The 17,332-nt window shown below is 58.5% G+C and overlaps 2 protein-coding genes across 6 annotated transcripts in view; one reads left to right on the top strand and one right to left on the bottom strand.

The window, feature by feature from the left end:
- Window positions 1-2: 2 nt before the first annotated feature.
- Window positions 3-14,447, top strand: SELENOO (selenoprotein O; the record flags this gene model as incomplete). The annotated part of the gene is made up of 9 exons (XM_040491810.1): window positions 3-256; window positions 5,286-5,489; window positions 6,833-7,013; window positions 8,268-8,398; window positions 8,776-9,056; window positions 12,285-12,435; window positions 13,334-13,519; window positions 13,692-13,848; window positions 13,951-14,447. Coding segments are annotated over 9 exons (1,710 nt in total), but the record flags the coding sequence as incomplete, so codon positions are not given.
- Window positions 4,251-17,332, bottom strand: part of TUBGCP6 (tubulin gamma complex component 6) — a 31,196-nt gene continuing 18,114 nt past the window's right edge. Inside the window, exons 16-26 of one of the 5 annotated variants that reach the window (XM_040490488.1) lie at window positions 16,973-17,332; window positions 16,743-16,795; window positions 16,399-16,540; window positions 16,143-16,311; window positions 15,846-15,987; window positions 15,558-15,752; window positions 15,342-15,474; window positions 15,041-15,254; window positions 14,726-14,925; window positions 14,524-14,628; window positions 4,251-4,451 (exon numbers count right to left, since the gene is read on the bottom strand). The exon at window positions 16,973-17,332 is cut by the window's right edge and continues 763 nt beyond it. In XM_040490488.1, coding sequence (XP_040346422.1) covers window positions 14,537-14,628; window positions 14,726-14,925; window positions 15,041-15,254; window positions 15,342-15,474; window positions 15,558-15,752; window positions 15,846-15,987; window positions 16,143-16,311; window positions 16,399-16,540; window positions 16,743-16,795; window positions 16,973-17,332 — 1,700 coding nt within the window. In that variant the 3' untranslated portion in view covers window positions 4,251-4,451; window positions 14,524-14,536. Of the gene's footprint in view, window positions 4,452-12,822; window positions 14,077-14,523; window positions 14,629-14,725; window positions 14,926-15,040; window positions 15,255-15,341; window positions 15,475-15,557; window positions 15,753-15,845; window positions 15,988-16,142; window positions 16,312-16,398; window positions 16,541-16,742; window positions 16,796-16,972 lie in introns of those variants that run through there. The other 4 variants (XM_040490485.1, XM_040490486.1, XM_040490487.1 and 1 more) reach the window with 4 other exon arrangements.

Below are 17,332 nucleotides of genomic sequence, written 5' to 3'. Positions count from 1 at the left end.
TGCTGGGCCTGGGCGCGCCGCCCGCCGACGCCGCCGCCCGCGAGGCGCGCGAGGCCGAGGTCGCGCTCTTCTTCAGCGGCAACGCGCTGCTGCCGGGCGCCGAGCCCGCCGCGCACTGCTACTGCGGCCACCAGTTTGGCCAGTTCGCGGGGCAGCTGGGCGACGGCGCCGCCATGTACCTGGGCGAGGTGTGCACGGCGGCCGGCGAGCGCTGGGAGCTGCAGCTCAAGGGCGCCGGCCCCACGCCCTTCTCCAGGTGGGCCCTTCTCCAGGTGGGCCGGGGCGGGTGGCTGGGGCCCGGAGGGGGCTGACCCCCGAAAGCGGCCCGCACGCCCTTCTCCAGGTGGGATGGGGCGGGGCCGGTGTGTGCAGCCCCACCGCTTTCCTCCCTAGTTGGGGGTGAGATGTAACTGGAAGTTTCACCTAGGGGCATAGGACATGAGAGGGGTCCGGCATCCTGGAGACGGGAACAGCTTGTGCAAAGGCCCTGAGATCAAAAGGAGAGGACAGGAGGAGGGGCAGTGGCCGCTGGGCCTCCTCCCCTGCTGAAGTGCTGCTGCCAAGTGCCCTTGTCCCCTCCGACCGGTATAGTGAGGGGATCCTGCCGCCTCTGATCGCAGAGCAACTGGCAGTTGCTCTTGTCCCGTTCTCATAAACGACACAAGGACTTTGGAATCAGTTCCGTGTGAGACACTCGCGTCCTCCCCACCTCCCCCCGCCCACCCCCGGCCTGGCCTGGCCACGGTGCTCAGGGGAGGCGGGGTGATTTGTCAGCAGTCTGAAAGCTACTTGGGCAGTCTGCTTCCCTCCAACACTGGCATCCCAGATGCGGCCAGTGCCCTGGAAGGGACAAGAAAGACCTCCTCAGATCCCATTCCCCTAGTGGACATTCTCCCAAGCACAGGCTTCCAGGCACTTGTGGGCCAGAGCCTGGCCCCAGATCCCAGCAGCCTGACCCAGCAGGGCGCTCTTGGAGCCGTCCTGCCTCTTCTGTACAGACAGTCTGTTCTGCTCTTTCCCGTCAAACAGTTCGTGCATTTAGTCCGTGTTTGTTAAATGGCTGAAAAAGTTATACCCAAGTCGTTTCAGGTGCAGGGAGATCCTAAGGGCCTGTCTCCCCTCTGGCCACTTCCCTTTGCCCTCCCTCCGGGGACTGAATACGCCCCTCCCCGACTCCCCGCAGCAGCTCCATCTCTGACCCACAGAATAACTGGTTTTTCCTCATGCCCCAGGCTCCAGACCGTCTTTTCTGTCTGTGAAGTCTGAGTTCAGCCTAACGCCACCGCCACCCCCTGCAAACAACCCGCACCTGCTCAGAGTTGTCTGCACCAGTGGCTAACGGAAGTTTCTGCTCGTTGGAATGGGTGCTTCTCACCCAAAGGCCTGTTCATTCTTTTGAGCACCTTTAAACTTTACGTATTCCTTTTGGGTCATTTATTTTTGCCAGTTATAAAGACAAACCTTTTTGTGAGTAATCTGCTGTTGGAAGTTGCTTTTTATATTTGAAGACTTGAGTTTTAAGTCCCATGTTTTCAGACCTGAGGTCTGCTAACATATTTTTTTTTTAACATTTGTTTCTTTTTAGAGAGAGCGAGCGAGTGGGAGAGGGGCAGAGAGAGACAGGGAGACAGAATCCCAAGCAGACTCCACACTCAGCACAGAGCCTGACATGATCTGTGGGACAGATCCCACAAACTGTGAGATCGTGACCTGAGCTGAAATCAAGTCAGACGCTTAACCAACTGAGTCACTCAGGTGCCCCTAGAATATTTTTTCTTTAAAAGAAAGCAGTAATTTACCCTTTACTCAGGTTGGCACCCACCTACCCCACCCCACCCCTCCCTGTGTCCTGTGGTCCCCAGCTTCAGCAAGACTTGAGGCTGACGTCCAAAGTGGCTACGAGTGGCTTAAAGCCAGCTGCTGCTGGATACCCAGGTGTGGCTTTTGGCGGGGGGGGGGGGGGGGGGCAGGTGACTTCTCGCCCCCGCCTCCCTTGGGGCCATGGGGTTGGGATTTCAGGATATGCCTCCCCTGGCAGGTGCAGAAGGGCTTTCCCTCAGTTGGGTCCATCCCAGCAGCTGCACTGGGAACTGACATGGGTGTACAGGAAAAGGGACTGTTGTCACGTGTCCTCTGGCTCTGTGGGTGCAGGACTGCTTTCCGAGGCCCTTTATACCCTTGCTGTATAATCGTTCAATTCTGGCTTTTGCTTTGAGAACCCTGCCTTGAGCAAGAATATGGCTGCGTATTTTCAGGACCATTTCTATCAGATTCAAGATTAAATTGTGCTGTGCTAGCTTCCTACTGGATGTGAAATCTAACTGGATTAGAAGTAATTCCCAGGGCCAGGGAAGGGCGGAATGACATTTGAGGACAGGTTTCCTTGTCACAGGTCCTCACATAGACTAGAAGGAGGTGAGTGGAGTGCAGCTGTGAACCGAGGGTCACGCTGGCCAGAGGCCGACACAGTGAGCTCTGGGGTGACTGCCAGGTCTGGTTTCTAGAGGTGTCACTTACACGAGGATGAGCATAGGCAAGGTGAGGCAGGAGGCCTAGATGTGTCTAGTGGAGCCTCGAGGACCACGACCGTAACAATACGTGCAGGGTAAGCATTTGACGAAAGCCAGCACCCGTTCGTGACAAAAATTCGACAAACTGGGAAGAGAGGAACTTCCTCAAATTGATAAAGAATTTCTACAGAAAACCACAGCTACCATCTACTTGGTGAGGGCCTGGAAACTCTCCCACTAAGATCAGAAACAAGGGAAAGTTGTTTCCCCCACCATTGCCTCTCAGCATCATACTGGAAATCCTAGCTAACGCAGTAAGACAAGAAAAGGAAATTAAAGGCATACAGATGGAGATGGAAGAAATGAAACTGTCTCAGTTTGGGGATAAACATCCACAGAAAATCTCAAAGATGTGACCAAAATGAATAAGCAGTTACAGCAAGGTTGCAGGATCCGAAATTATACAAAAGTCAATCCCTTTACCGTATAAGCAATGAGCAATTTGAATTTGAAATTAAAAACAATACTATTTACCCTAGCACCCCTCAAAATAGAAATATTAATCTAACAAAATATATACAAGGTCTTTATAAGGAACATTATAAAATTGATAAAAGATGCCAAAAATAAAGAAACGGAAAGACATTCCATGTCCACGGACAGGAGGTCTCACTATTGTCAAGGTGTCACTTGGTCCCAATTTGACTTCAGTACAATCCCAACAGAATCTCAGGTCATTCTGTAGACACTGGTGACAGGATTCTAAAGTTTGCACAGAGAGGCAAAAGACCTAGAATGACCGACATGACACGAAGAATGGCAAAACCAGAGAACCAGCTTTACTGACGACGAGCCTTCCTGCAAAACCATAGGCATTAGGTAAACGCAGTGTCGGTGAAGGGATTGCTCAGTGGAGTAAGGACAGACCTCCCCCTCGGTACAGCCAGCTGATCCTTGACAAAGGGGCAAAGATCGTCATGCCAACAGATGGCACTGGGACAACTGAACACACACACAAAAGGTATCTAGACACGAACTTGCCACCTTTCGCAAAAGTAAACTCAGAGCAATCATAAACCTAAGTGCAAAAGTATAAAACTCCTAGAAGATAAAAAGCCCGGAGGACCCTGGGTTTGGACGTGACTTTTTAGATCTAACACCAAATGCAAGATCCATGAAAGAAGTCATTGATGAGCTGGGCTCCATTAAAGTTAAAACTTTTTTGCTCTGCAAAAACAAAACAAACAAAACACCCCTTGTGCTCTGCAGTAGACAAAATCGAGAGTGAAAAGAAAAGCCACAGACGGGGGAAAATATTTGCAAAAGATGCATCTGATAAAGGAGTGTTGTCCGAAGTAGACCAAGAACTTCTTAAATTCAATCATAAGAAAACAAAACAACCTGGGCCCTTAAAATGGGCCAAAGACTCGAACAGACCTGACACCAAAGAGGAGACACAGATGGAAAGCAAGCTACTTGAAGAGACGCTTCACCTCGTGAGTTACCAGGGAAATGCAAATTCTCACGGCGACGAGATGCCGCCGCACACCTGCGGGGGGGGGGGGCAGACCCGGGGCACCGACAGCACCAGGCGCCGGGAGGCCGTGTGGCAGCGGGAGCACGTGCTCCACCCACTTGCTGGTGGGTGCAAGGCGGTGCTGTTACCTCGTGGCCCAGCAGCCGTGCTCATGCTGTTTGCCCGAAAGACTGAGAGCCTGTGTCCACACAAAACCCTGCACGTGGATGTTTGTAGCAGTTTTATTCAGACCTGTCAAAACCTGGAAGCAAGCAGCATGTCCTTCAGGAGGCAAATGGACCGTGGCGCCTCCAGATGAGGGAATAGGACTCTGCACAGACGAGAAGCGAGCGCTCGGGCCGTGAGAAGACATGGAGGAGGATGACGAGAAAGGAGCCAGTCTGCGCTACGACTCTGGCTGCGAGCTCCCGAGGAAGGCGGAAGTACGGAGAGGAAGAAAAGATCATGAGTTACAGGGGAGGGGTGAGCGGGTGGAGCACGAGGATGTTAGGGCGGCAGCGGTCTGTGTATGGTACCATAGTGACGGGTCCACGTCGTCACCCCTCTGTCCAAACCCCCACGGTACACAGCGCTGGGCGTGACCCCGTTTAAACGTGGACCTTGAGTGATGATGGCGCATCCAGGCAGACTTGCTAATGGTGACAAATGTCCCACCTGGTGGGGACGTTGACGGTAGAGGCCACGAGGGCAGCAGGGGGCCTGTCGTCGTTGCCGTGAGCCTGGAACTGCTCTGATAAAGTCTTAATCATAATAGAGGCTTGGGGTCAAAAAGCAGTTCGAGCCCTCCAAGGCCGTCCGTCCATCCGTCCGAGGGACTCTGAGATCCCCCTTTCGTACGCGAGCGATGCTGTCGTGCGTTACCGTTATTACCGTAGGAGTGCTTTTGTAAAACGAATTCTTTGTAAGAACCAAGTTGCAGATGCACGGGGTGAGTGTGTGGTGCTTGGCTGCTTCCCGCTGGGGAGGCCCGAGGTGGCCCTCACCATCCTCGGCATCGGTCTGGCCTCCGGCTACAGGCCGGCACTCGGTGCCTTGGCCGCCGGGTCTGGGGCGACGTTCGGGCCTCATCAGTGCCAGGTAGCATGTGTGATAGGGTTCTTGCGCAGTCACATTAGAGCTGCCAGTGGGTGATATTTAGGAAGCCCTTGGAATGCTTTCAGTCCCTCCCATCTGCCGCCTGAACCTTGGTGTCGAGTGGACGCCTGCCTGATGGCACGATGACCTGTGTTTGATTTCAGACAGGCTGACGGCCGCAAAGTCCTGCGGTCGAGCATCCGAGAGTTCCTGTGCAGTGAGGCCATGTTCCACCTGGGCATCCCCACCACGCGGGCCGGGGCCTGCGTCACATCCCAGTCCACAGTTGTCCGCGACGTGTTCTATGATGGTAATCCAAAATATGAAAAGTGCACGGTTGTGTTGCGTATAGCTTCCACTTTTCTAAGGTAATGCCGGGGTCCCCTCGGGCTGTCTGAACGCTTGCTGTTGTCAGGCTGTAGGTCTGTGCTTAGACAGCGGGGAAGTCTGGTAGATGAAACGCCCCACGGTGACACGCCGTTTGGACGCCCCATCCCACAGCGGGTCCCTAGAACAGCGCCAGCGCACCGTCCAGGAGGTGGATGCTCTGCACCTGCGGGGACGGAGTCGCAGGTGCAAAAGGCCCTGGGCGTGTCTGGGCCGGGAACCCTGTCCCGCGTGCGGGTCACTGTGCCCCGCCCGCCCACACTCCCCGACCGGGCCCGTTCCCAGCAGGCAACAGCCTGTGTAGCTGGAGGGAGGCTGGTGTGGGCGGGCCCCCTGAGGCAGCAGTGGGGGGGAGGGGGGGCGGGGGGCGGTATAGAGCGGTTTACTTGGGAGTTCGTGACAAGGAACTGCATCAAAGTCGCCAAGAAAATGGCGTTTGTGTCACCGTGAACGCAGGCTGCTCCGCACCTGACGAGCTCCGGTTGGCTGCGGCCATTCTCCACTCAGTTCATTAACTGGAACCCTCTCTGGTTCCCGTTCCTGACGCAAGCCTGTTTCTCCGTGACGTCACCGCGCTGTCTGGCGTCACACGCTCCATTCTGCTTACCTGAACCCACGCTTGTCAGGAAGTGGCTGTGGCCTCTTAGGGCCCCCTCCTGGAGCCAGGCAGACCCCGTGTGTATCAGGGGCAACGGGGCCATTCTCCTGGTGCCTGCTGGCCCCACCCACGCCTACAGCTCAGTCCCTGGCTTTTCCTTTCATCCCCTGGGGGACAGAGGAGCCAGGGCAGTGATCGGCCTCACCCCAGGAGACCCAGGGCTTCTTCCTGCAGAAGCACCAGACTGCTCTTTGCCGCGCGGCCGCCCTGTACCTGGCAGGAGGTCGGGCGGCATCCCTGGCCTCCACCCACCACCTCCCGGGGCTGATGCCAGACCTAAAAACCAAAAATGTCTCCAAACGGTGCCTCACACCCTCCGGGTGACACCCAGTGGAGAGCTACTGCTGACCCTGCTTGTCACCCCACCACAGGATGCCCATCACTGACGTGCTCCTTGACGCAGGGGGATGGGCACAGAGCCCTCCTCGTGCCCGGAGTCAGCCCTGTGTTCCTGGGCGTCCCGCATGCACACCCGGGGCTGTGTGGGACTTGACCAGAGTCAGGCTGGTTCTGTGTCACTGAAAGATTAGTTCTGTTCCTGTTGGTTTTGTTTTAATCAGCGTGTTCTTCCCACGCTGCCAGGCCGGTATCTAGCAGCCAGACTTTTCTTCCCACGACGGGGCAGAGTCACGTTTAACCTGTTAAAAACTTGGGTCTTCCCTCCAGGTTTGGATCCTTTGAGATTTTTAAGTCTGCAGATGAGCACACAGGGCGCGAGGGCCCCAGTGTGGGGAGGAATGACATTCGAGTACAGATGCTGGACTATGTGATCGGCACGTTTTATCCCGAGATCCAGGCCGCTCACGCCGACAACAGCGTGCAAAGGAATGCGGCCTTCTTCCGGGAGGTAGGTGTGGCGGTGCCCTGGCCCCGGCCCTACCTGCTGCTGACGACCCGGTCTACTTGGCTGGTGGACAGAGGTTCTCACTTGGTGTCCCTGCCCCTGTCAGTCACTCCCCTGTCCCAAATCCAGTCACCACTTGTTGGCTTTGAGCAGGACCGACTTCTTGGAAACCCTCCGTCAAGGTCAGGGGTCCTGGGACAAACCAAGGATCATTTTGTTTCAGTGGCACTGGCGTGTGTCCATGTGCCCCCGCCGAGCCCCGCAGGACAAGTATGAAGGGAATGACCCCAATGCGCTGGGTACCCAGCCATGCACACCTTGTCTGACCCAGTCCCTCGGTCTGATGGAGGTGCTGACCCCGCGGCTTGTGTCTGTGCCTCCCCTCCCCCCAAGGGCCATCAGGTGTGGCTTCCGTGCAGAGGTCACCCATGACACTGAGAATGTGGCCGCGGCACTCCCATCAGCTGACCCAGCTCAGGGCCTGCAGTGTCAGCGAGGGGGTGAAGGAGAAGGCAGGGGCACGGTTGAGCACGGCTTCCATGAGAAGGAGTGCCAAGCAGGTGTCTGTGGGGCCTCGTCCTGCCTGACCCTGGCCACTCTCTTGACCTGCTTTAGCCACGTTCTGGTCCTTGCCTTCTTCTGTGGGCAAGCGCCTGGGCTGTGGGCTGCCGGGAGGTGTCTCGGGGTTCCGCTCGCAGCCGTGATGGGTGACGGGGCAGGTGTGTCTGGGGCCAGTGCCTGTGGGTGCTGGCCGGGCACCCTCGAGGCCACACGGGGGTGGGGGGCACAGGGGGGCTGCATGGGCAGTGGATGGGGCCGCGTGAATGGCCCGCTGGCAGCCCACTGGGCCGCGGCAGGTAGGTCATTGGCCTCCTTGTCCGGCAGCTCGAAGGACGAGATGGGGTCCTGGGCACAGCAGCCTGGACCAAGGGCAGGATTTGTCTGCTCCTGTGCGGACTTCCTCATGTCCATGCCATTGTCCTCCTGGGCCCGAGTCGCAGGGATATCGAGGTTCCCTGACATTTTTGGTTTCTTGGGTAAAAGCCATGATCAGGGAGTATGCGAAAGAGGGAGGTGGCGAACGTGGGGTTGGAGCCTCCACACACCTGCTCGTCCGAGATGCCTTTTCCTCCGCACGCATTCTGTCCTGTCCTCCCCACACGTGTCAGCGGGGAGGCCAGAGGACAGGCCCTGCGGGAATCGGGGCGGGAAAGAAGGGGTGGGGGCAGGGGGCAACCCGCGCCTGTTGTGCTGCAGGTGACCCGTCGCACGGCCCGGATGGTGGCCGAGTGGCAGTGTGTGGGCTTCTGCCACGGCGTGCTCAACACGGACAACATGAGCATCGTGGGGCTCACCATCGACTACGGGCCCTTTGGGTTCCTGGACAGGTGAGTGGCCCGGGGCAGCAAGTGGGCGCCGACAGTGCAGGGACCGCTGGGGAGAGGCCTGCAGGTATATGCATCTGCTCTGGATGTTTTGTCCAGCATTTAGTTGTGGGACATGCCTGGCTGGCCATTCCCAGAGGAAGACGTCCCCTGGAAGGTTCTGAGCAGAGAAGCGTTTTAAAAGGGCGCCTCCACTCCCAGATCGGGAGTGGGCTGAAGGGGCCAGGGCGGGAGCAGGTGGTGAGTAGGGGGGATGCACCCGGCCAGAGGGGTCTGGCCGGGGCAGGGGCAGGGGAGCGGCGGCCACACAGGCACGGCCTTTGGGCACCCCCAGGGGTTCCGCATCATCCCCTTGATGGCTCTCTCACCCTGTGTGGCAGGTACGACCCTGACCACGTGTGCAATGCCTCGGACAACGCCGGGCGCTACGCATACAGCAAGCAGCCCGAAGTGTGCAAATGGAACCTGCAGAAGCTGGTTGAGGCCCTGGAGCCCGAGCTGCCCCGCGAGCTGGGTGAGGCCATCCTGGCGGAGGAGTTTGACGCCGAGTTCCGCCGGCACTATCTGCAGAAGATGCGCAGGAAGCTGGGCCTCGTGCGCGCCGAACTGGAGGACGATGGAGTGCTGGTGGCCAAGCTCCTGGAGACCATGCACCTGACCGGTGAGTGTGGCCAGGCGAGTGCGCCACGGGGGGGCCTGGCCTTTTCATTTGGGTGAAATAATACAGCGCGTAAGACGTACCGCGTCAGCCATTAAGCGAGCAGGTCGGGGCACCAAGCACGTTCACTGTGGCGCAGCCAGTGTCTCCAGACTCTTCAGTGTGCGAAGCGGACACCCTGTCCCCGTTGCACTCTCACCCCCGTCTGCCTCCCCAGCCCCTGGCGCCCCTGTTCTGCCTTCTGTCTGTGGATCTGACTCCTCCAGGGACCTCATGTGAAAGGGGTCCACACGGGATCCGTCCTCGTGTGCTGGCTTCCTCCACCGAGCAGCGTCCCCAAGGCTCATCTGTGGTGGGGCAACGGGTATCAGGATTCTGTTCCCTTGCAAGCTGAGTGGTACCTCGTGGTGTGCAGGGACCACGCTTTGTTCCCCGGTTATGGACTGACGCACACTTGTTTTCACCCTTGGGCTGCTGACGAAAACGCTGCTGTGGAAACACACATACCAGTAGGCGTGTGAGTCCCTGTTCTCAGTTCTGGGGCTGCACCTCCAGGCGGAGTTGCTGGATCCCGTGTGGACATAACCAAACTGCTCTGGCTGGAGCTGCTGGTACCATGTTGACCGGAAATGGTCCAGTGGGTGTTCCCTTGTTCCTGCCCTCAGGGGAGTGCTCTCTGTCTTTCACTGTTAAGTATGAGGCTGTCTGTGGCTTTTTTAGATACGGCTTTTATGAAATTGAGGGTTTCCTTCTATTCCTAGTTTGGAGTATTTTTACCATTTTGCATCAGTTGAGATGAACACATGGGGGAAGCTCCTCCCTTCGCACCCCGTCTTAGTCAAGTTAAACCGCCGTAATAAACCACACAGACTGGGCAGCTTACCCAGCAGACCTCAATCTGTCACAGTTCTGGACGCTGGAGGTCGGAGATCGGGGTGCAGTGTGGCCAGGTTGCTGGGGTGGGGCTCCTTCCAGGGCAGAGAACAGAGAGGCCGCGAGGGCTGGTGGCTCCTCTCCTGAGGGCGCAGACCCCATCAGGAGGGCCCCAGTCGACATTTGTACAGGAGGCTGGTCCGCGGTAGCTTTGGCTTCAATATCTAGGCATGCTGCTCTCATAAAATGAGTTAGGAAATGTTCTGTCCTGTCCTGTTTTTCAGAAGAGTTGAAGGAGGACTGGTGATAATTCTCTGATATTTGGTAGAACTTAGCAGTGAGGTCCTAACGTTTTCTTTGTTGTGAGAGTTTGGATTCCTGATTCCGTTTCCTTACTTGTTACAAGACTACCCAGATTTTCCATTTCTTTGGAATCTGTTGTGGCAGATTGTGTTTCTGAGAATTTGCCGATTACCTCTGCATCATCTAATTTATCAGCATGCAGTTGTTCACTCTTCTCAGAGTCTTTCATTTCTGTATAATCAACACTCCTGGCCCCATTTTCATTTCTGGTTTTAGCTGAACGTGTCTCTTTTTGTCAGTAGCTAAAAGTTTGTCAGTCTTGCTGATCCTTTCAAAGAACCAGCTCTGGGTTTCATTGGTTTTTGTTCTCTATTTCATTTACCTCTGCTCTAACCTTTATTTCTTCCTGCCAGCTTTGGTCTTATTTTGTTCTTCTAATCCCTCAGGTATAACATGAAGTTATTGAGATTTTTTTTTTGAGATGACATGTTAACACTATTCGTTGCAGGTGTACAACATGAGTCACTCTTTGTACACACTGCAAAATGATCACTACCGTAAGTGCAGTTAACATCCATCACCACACAGTTGCAAGTTTACTTTTTTCTTGCGATTGAGATTTGTTCTTTTAACAGGTATTTAGCATCATAAATTCCCCTCTGACCACTGCTTTTGTGGCATCCTGTAAATTTCAGTATGCTGCGTTTTTATTTTCCTGCCTCTAAGTATTTCCTAATTTTCCTTGTGATTTGTTTTTATTTTTTGGACCCACTGGTTAATTTTGACATTATTTGTGAATTTGCCAGCTTTCCTTCTGTTAGTGATTTCTGTCTTCATCCCACTGTGGTTGGAAGAGATACGTCTTTTTAAACATATTAAGACTTACGTTGTATGGGTGAACATGTGATCTGCCCTGGAGATTGTCCCGTGTGTACCTGAGAAGATTGGACGGAGTTCTGTTGAGGTCTGATGCAGTAGCGTGACAAGCATTCGAGTTCCCCGTGTCCTTGTTGGTCTGCGGTCCAGACATCCCATCCATTATCCAAAGTGGGCTGCTAAAGCCTCCAGCTCTTAGAGAACCATTCTGTTTCTTGTTACGTTTTACAGAGGTTTGCTTTGTAAGTTTTGGTGCTCGTTTGGCACGTACACTTATAAAAATCTTTCTGATGAACTGTTTTACCAGTATATAAGGAAAACCGTGGTCATTTACCGATTTCTTACTGAAAGTCTACTTGTCTGACTCAACCAGTTGAAAGTATCTTATGGACAGTGTGTAGTTTTGTTTTAATTTGAGAGTCTGCATGAGAGACAGCAGGGGAGGAGCAAAGAGAGGGAGACAGAATCCCAAGCTGGCTCAGTGCTGTCAGCACAGAGCCCGACACGGGGCTCGCACCCACAAACTGTGAGATCATGACCTGAGTCCGAATCAAGAGACACTTCACTGAGCCCCCCCCAGCCGCTCCTGTAGTTGTCTTTTTTCTTTTAAGCTAGAGCAGCAGTTCATGGACACCAGTGTGGAGGGGTGGGCGGGACAGCACAGGAGAGGCCGTCTGCTGATCCATTTACTTTTAAAGTCATTACCCATGAGGACTTCTGCCGCTTTATTGTTTTCTGTCCATTTCCTCCATTTCTGCTTCTGTGTTTCGTTTATTGTCCTGGTTCCCTTCTCATTTCCTTCTGTGTATATTTTTAGGATGTTTTCCTAGTGTTTCAACAACTCGGGCTGAGGACTCTGAGTGTCTGTTGTGTGTTGAGCCCTGTTTGTTCTGAAGTGTTTCAGGGGCTTCTCCTTGACGCCCCGTGGCTCCTTTAGTAGGCTGGGGGGCTTGTGAGCACAGCAACAGTGGCCAGGGATGACCTTGGTGCCTTTGCCGTACTGACCTCAGAGTGGTGGCCAAGCTGGGTGGCAGGTGTGTGGGGATGAGGAGGAGTCTGGAGAGCAGGGGTCGGGAGCCCTCGGACCTGACCCTGACGAGGCTGCCCGGCGTCGTGGGCGCTGGTGCAGGAGGCGAGGGCCAGGCCTCCACCTGCACCCTGAGCGCTGGCGTGTTGCAGGTGCCGACTTCACAAACACCTTCCACTTGCTGAGCTCCTTCCCAGTTGGGCCAGAGCCCCAGGGCATGCCCGAGTTCCTGGATGCGCTGACCGCACAGTGTGCCTCCCTGGAAGAGCTGAAGCTTGCCTTCCGACCCCAGATGGATCCCCGGTGGGTACCCAGGTCTCCCTTCCTTGGAATGGGCTTCCAGAAGGAGAGGACCATTCAGAACAGAGCATGTTGGGGAGAGCTAGCTAGGGCACCTGGGGAAGTGGGCGGGCCCCCACATCGGCGCTGAGGCCCACTGGTCAGAGGGAAGGGCGGCAATGCTGCCACCGCACAGGGAGGCCAGTGGCACAGGCTGGGGGGGCAGCTTCCCGGAATGGCTCTCGTCTGCCCAGGAAGGACTCCGTGGGCCCTCGGGTATCACCAGCCAGGCCACGCTTTCCTGCACCATCTCCCCTGGAGGAGCACATGGTGTCCTGAGGGTGCAGCCCATGCTCCGAGTTAAGATGTGGGAAGCATGGTTTCTGGGTTTTGATAAACAAGCCAACAGACTGTGGTTCGAGAGAATTTAGTGCAGCGCTGTGGTGAGTGGCTGCTGGCTGCCAGCTGCCAGGACGCACAGGGAGGACCGGCTAGCAGGGCCTACGGAACACAAAGCCAGCGTGACTGGGGAAGGGGGTGTCAGTGCTGTCCCTGCTCGCCAGGCCCTCGAGGACCCAGCCTTGTGGTCTCTGTGGAGAAGCAGCCAGCAGTGACCTTCCCCGGGGGGAAGTCACTGTGGGGTCGGGACACAGGCAGGGGCCAAGCAGCAGGGAGAAGTCAGCCTGCAGCACCCGCCCCTCGGGGTGCACTCGTTCTACGACACGGAAGGGCCATCGCAGAGCAGGGGTGGACGGCTGCCTCCATCGGCCCGGGTCACCCCCCCCACACACACACACACACCGGGGCTGTCGGCGGTGGCACAGCAGAGCCGCTGAAGCTATTGCCACCTCCTCCGTGCCCAGACAGCCATCTTCCGGGTGCCCAGTGGTCGGGACGCGCCTCACGCTGCCCCTCTGCACAGGCAGCTCTCCATGATGCTGATGCTGGCGCAGTCGAACCCTCAGCTCTTCGCGCTCATCGGCACCCGAGCCAACGTCACCAAGGAGCTGGAACGCGTGGAGCAGCAGTCGCGGCTGGAGCAGCTGAGCTCGGCTGAGCTTCTGAGCAGGAACAGGAGCCACTGGGCCGACTGGCTCCAGGAGTACAGGTGAGGCCGGCCCTGCCATCCGGGGTCGGTGAGGCTCCAGGTCGGGGCGCTGACCGCCCGCGTCACCATCTCCCCGTGACGTGGCTGCAGACGACTCCCCATGCAGGAAACCAAGCCCGGGAGATGTGGGAGGGGGTATCTGCTGGAAAGATGAACTTGGATGTGATTCCAGAGCCCGGCTGGAGAAGGACCGGGAGGGCGCCGGCGACAGTGACACCTGGCAGGCCGAGCGCCTGCGCGTCATGCGTGCTAACAACCCCAAGTACGTCCTGCGGAACTACATCGCACAGAATGCCATCGAGGCTGCCGAGAACGGAGACTTCTCAGAGGCGAGCAGACACCCACCCCTCCTCCGTCCCTGGGTCCGGCAGCAGGGGCCGGGTGAGGAGGGACGGGCAGGCCCTAAAGCCCCTCTTCTTGCTCTGCTCCAGGTGCGGCGGGTGCTGAAGCTCCTGGAGGCCCCCTACCACAGGGAAGGCGAGGCCGCCGAGGTCCTGGAGGCCGAGGGGGCCGGCGGGGCACACAGCGGGGGACACTCCTACGGCAGCAAGCCCCCGCTGTGGGCGGCAGAACTGTGTGTGACGTGATCCTCGTAACTGCCTCGGAGGCCTCCACACGTGGAGCCCCCGAGGCCTCGAGCCCCACTGAGTCCTCGAGGCGGTGGGCACCCAGCGGGCAACCCCACGCCCCGTCTCTCCATGACGGCCGAGACGTCCAGTCAGGACCTGACCCGTCTCTGTCTGACACAGACTCAGCAGCCCCGCCCCACGCTCTGTGCGCTCCCCCATAAAAGCCGCTTGGTGCGAGGACAGGAGGTGCGAGGACAGGAGCTCAGCAGTGGGAAGCAGACCCAGGTGGGCAGAGCGGCCCCAGCCCCCTACCTACCGGGCAGACACGGTCCCCAAATAAACCGGCAGCTTCCCTGGCCCGTCTCTGTGTGGTCACTGCGCCCTGACCCGCCCCCCCAGCTCGGGCGGGTGGGGGGGGGGGGGGGGGGGGGGCACCTGTGTCGTGGCCTCAGGCATCCTGGTAGTAGCTATTGAAGTTGATGCGCAGCAGGAAGTCCTCCAGGTGGGGCTGGTAGCCGCGGTTCACCAGCTTGGTCACCACTGGTGGTGGAGGGAACAAGGGAAACGGCTCAGCCAGGCCCCCCGGTAGCTCCTGCCCTGCGGCCCCCAAGCCCACCCAGCCCTAGGGGACAGTCACCTTTGAAGAGGAAATGGGAGTAGTACTTGAAGGTGCTGTAGGACTGCTGCATGAGAGCAAAGTTGGGGTGCTCGGCACCCCATGGGCCGCCAGCCGGGACCCAGGGCTGGGAGATGAGCTGGCTGCGGAACTTGAGGACCAGGCTGAAGATGCTATGGATGACATTCATGACAGGTGCAGCCTTCTCGGTCAGCAGGCCCCTGGGGAGACAGGCGGCTTTTGGGGGGGGGGGGAGCAGCCAGTGGGAGACAGGTAGCTGCTGGGGGGCGGGGAACCCTACCACCACCACGGCTCGAGGCACCAGGAGCAGCTCACCTGAAGACGGCCTTGTGCAGGTACTCTGCGTGCGCACGCTGGATCTCCTCAAGGTCGCCCACCCCGGCCAGCCGGGCCCGGAACTCACACCAGGTGACGTGCAGTATCTGGTTGGCGATGTAGCCCTGCGTGACCTTCACGAAGTGCTGCATCTCGTGCTTGAAGAGCTGCAGCTGGCGGAACTGCACGGAGCCGGCCGCGCGGCTCACCAGGGCTGTGGGAGGGCGGAGGGGTCAGCCGGGGCCCCGGGCCAGGGGCGGGGGCGGGCGAGGGCTCCGGCCGGGCCTCGGCCGGGCCTCACCTGCACGCTTGAGGTGGAAGCAGATGTCCTTGAGTGTCCACATCATCAGCTTCAGCTGCAGCAAGAAGGAGAAGATGCCGCTGTACCTGCTCAGGCAGCTCTCGGTGACCACGATGTTGAGGGGCCAGTCCACCTGCGGGCGAGGGGGGTGGGGGTGGCTCAGCGTGCCCCTGCAGCCCAGCCCCCTCCCCGCCCACTGGGCGACGCCTTGCTGACCTTGTACCTGAGCTCCAGGCAGTTCAGCACGTCCGGGGCGTTGGGGGCAAACGCCTCGGGCAGGAACTTGAGGGCAAAGGAGAGGTTGGCGGCATACGGGGTGTCCCCGTGCAGGCTGTACTGCAGGGCCTTGCTCAGCACCGAGTTGAGCACCAGCGGGTTGAGGAGCTCCCCGGGCGTCTGCCCCGCCCCCAGCTGAGGCAGGAGAGGGCACACGCGTCTGTCCGGAGAGTGTCCCGGCACCACCGCCCTCCCCCCACCGCCACCCGCCCCTGGCCCAGGGGTCACCTTCTCAAACAGCAGGTCGCTGAGGGACTGGGCAAACTCTCCATCCTCCATGAGCAGGAAGTGCCGCAGGGCCTCAAAGTGCGCCTCCAGGCCGAGCTCCACGAAGTAGTAATCCACCGCAGCCTTGTTCACCAAGGAGACGCTGGCGGGCGGGAGGGCGGGGCCTAGAGTCAGGGGCGGGGCGGGGCCATCTGGGGACAGGGTGCCTAGGAGCAGGGCAGGGTGGGGGCAGGGCCAGCTGGGGGCGGGGCCACGGCTCAGGTGCAGGACGAGGCTTTCCGTAGGGAGGGCACTCACTGCGCGGCCAGCGGGGCCGTGATGGAGTGCTTCATGAGCACGGGCAGCGGCAGCAGCTCACTGAGCTCCACCGCTGTCTCATCTGCATCCGACCGGACCCGGGGTTCCTCGGGGAGGGAGAAGGCCCGCGGAAGCCCGTGGTGTAGCAGGTGGGCGACAGGAGGCTCTGCTGCAGGACGGCACGCCGCTGTCAAGCCGCGAGGCCAGTCCGGCCGGGCTTCCGCCTACCCACCTGCCCACGTGGCTGGCCACTCACACATGGCCTCGTAGCTGTCCGGGTATTGCTCCAGGCGGTACTGCTCCGCCAGGCCCGTCAGGTAGGCCTGCTCCTGGCCCCAGCGCTGGGCCGCAGCCTCCTCCTCACCAAGGCCAGGGCTGCTCCCGGTAGCCACGCCTTCCTAGAACGACCAGGCCTCAAGGAACCCGCCCCTTCCTTGTATGGAAGAGGAAAGAAAGGGGGAGGGGGTTTCCCCAACATGCTGCCCCATCCCGGAAGGCCAAAGCCCTCACTGCCCATGCCAGGCTGGGGGAAGTGGGGGCGGGTAGAGGCAGCACGGCTTACTCCCCTGACCCTTGACCCCCAACCATGTCTGCCCTGACCTGTGAGCTTGAAGGGTGGCTTGGAGAGAGGTCCTCAGTGTCCTCACTTCTCTCTGGTCCTGAGCAACACAAGTTGGGCAGGAGGGAGTATCAGGGTCAAGTGCCTCCTACAAGGTGGCTCCCCCCGAGTCCCCAGGGCCGCAGACTTCTTGCCCTTCCTCCTTGCCCCAAACCCCTCTTGGGCCCACAGGTGCCACCCATGATAGGACAGCTGTGGGGGCCCCACTGACCTGGCTCCTCAGGGATACTGTCTCCCAGAGCCCCAGATGCGGCCACTGCAGACAGCGAAGCCTGGTCACTCGCCTCCCCACTGCCGGAGCTGACCATGTGACTACACGAACCATCTGAGGCCCTGTCTGCAGGCCGCCGTGGCTCATGCCCCCCGACAGGGCTCTGTGCTCCCAGGCTGAGGCCTGACTGGGACTCATGGTCAGTGGGGCTCTGGTAGGGCGCGGGTGTATCAGGCTGGTCTTCCCCAGAGAGTGCACCCAGCACCACACGGGACTGAGACACATGTCCGTGGACATTCCATCGTGGTCGGGCGGGGGCCACGTCGCACACATTCTCTCCCACCTTGATGCTGGCGTCAG

The sequence above is a fragment of the Herpailurus yagouaroundi genome, unplaced genomic scaffold (assembly GCF_014898765.1).
Source record: "Herpailurus yagouaroundi ecotype Mexico unplaced genomic scaffold, PumYag 182, whole genome shotgun sequence".
Taxonomy (NCBI): domain Eukaryota; kingdom Metazoa; phylum Chordata; class Mammalia; order Carnivora; family Felidae; genus Herpailurus; species Herpailurus yagouaroundi.
This window is presented reverse-complemented; position numbering and strand designations above follow the sequence as displayed.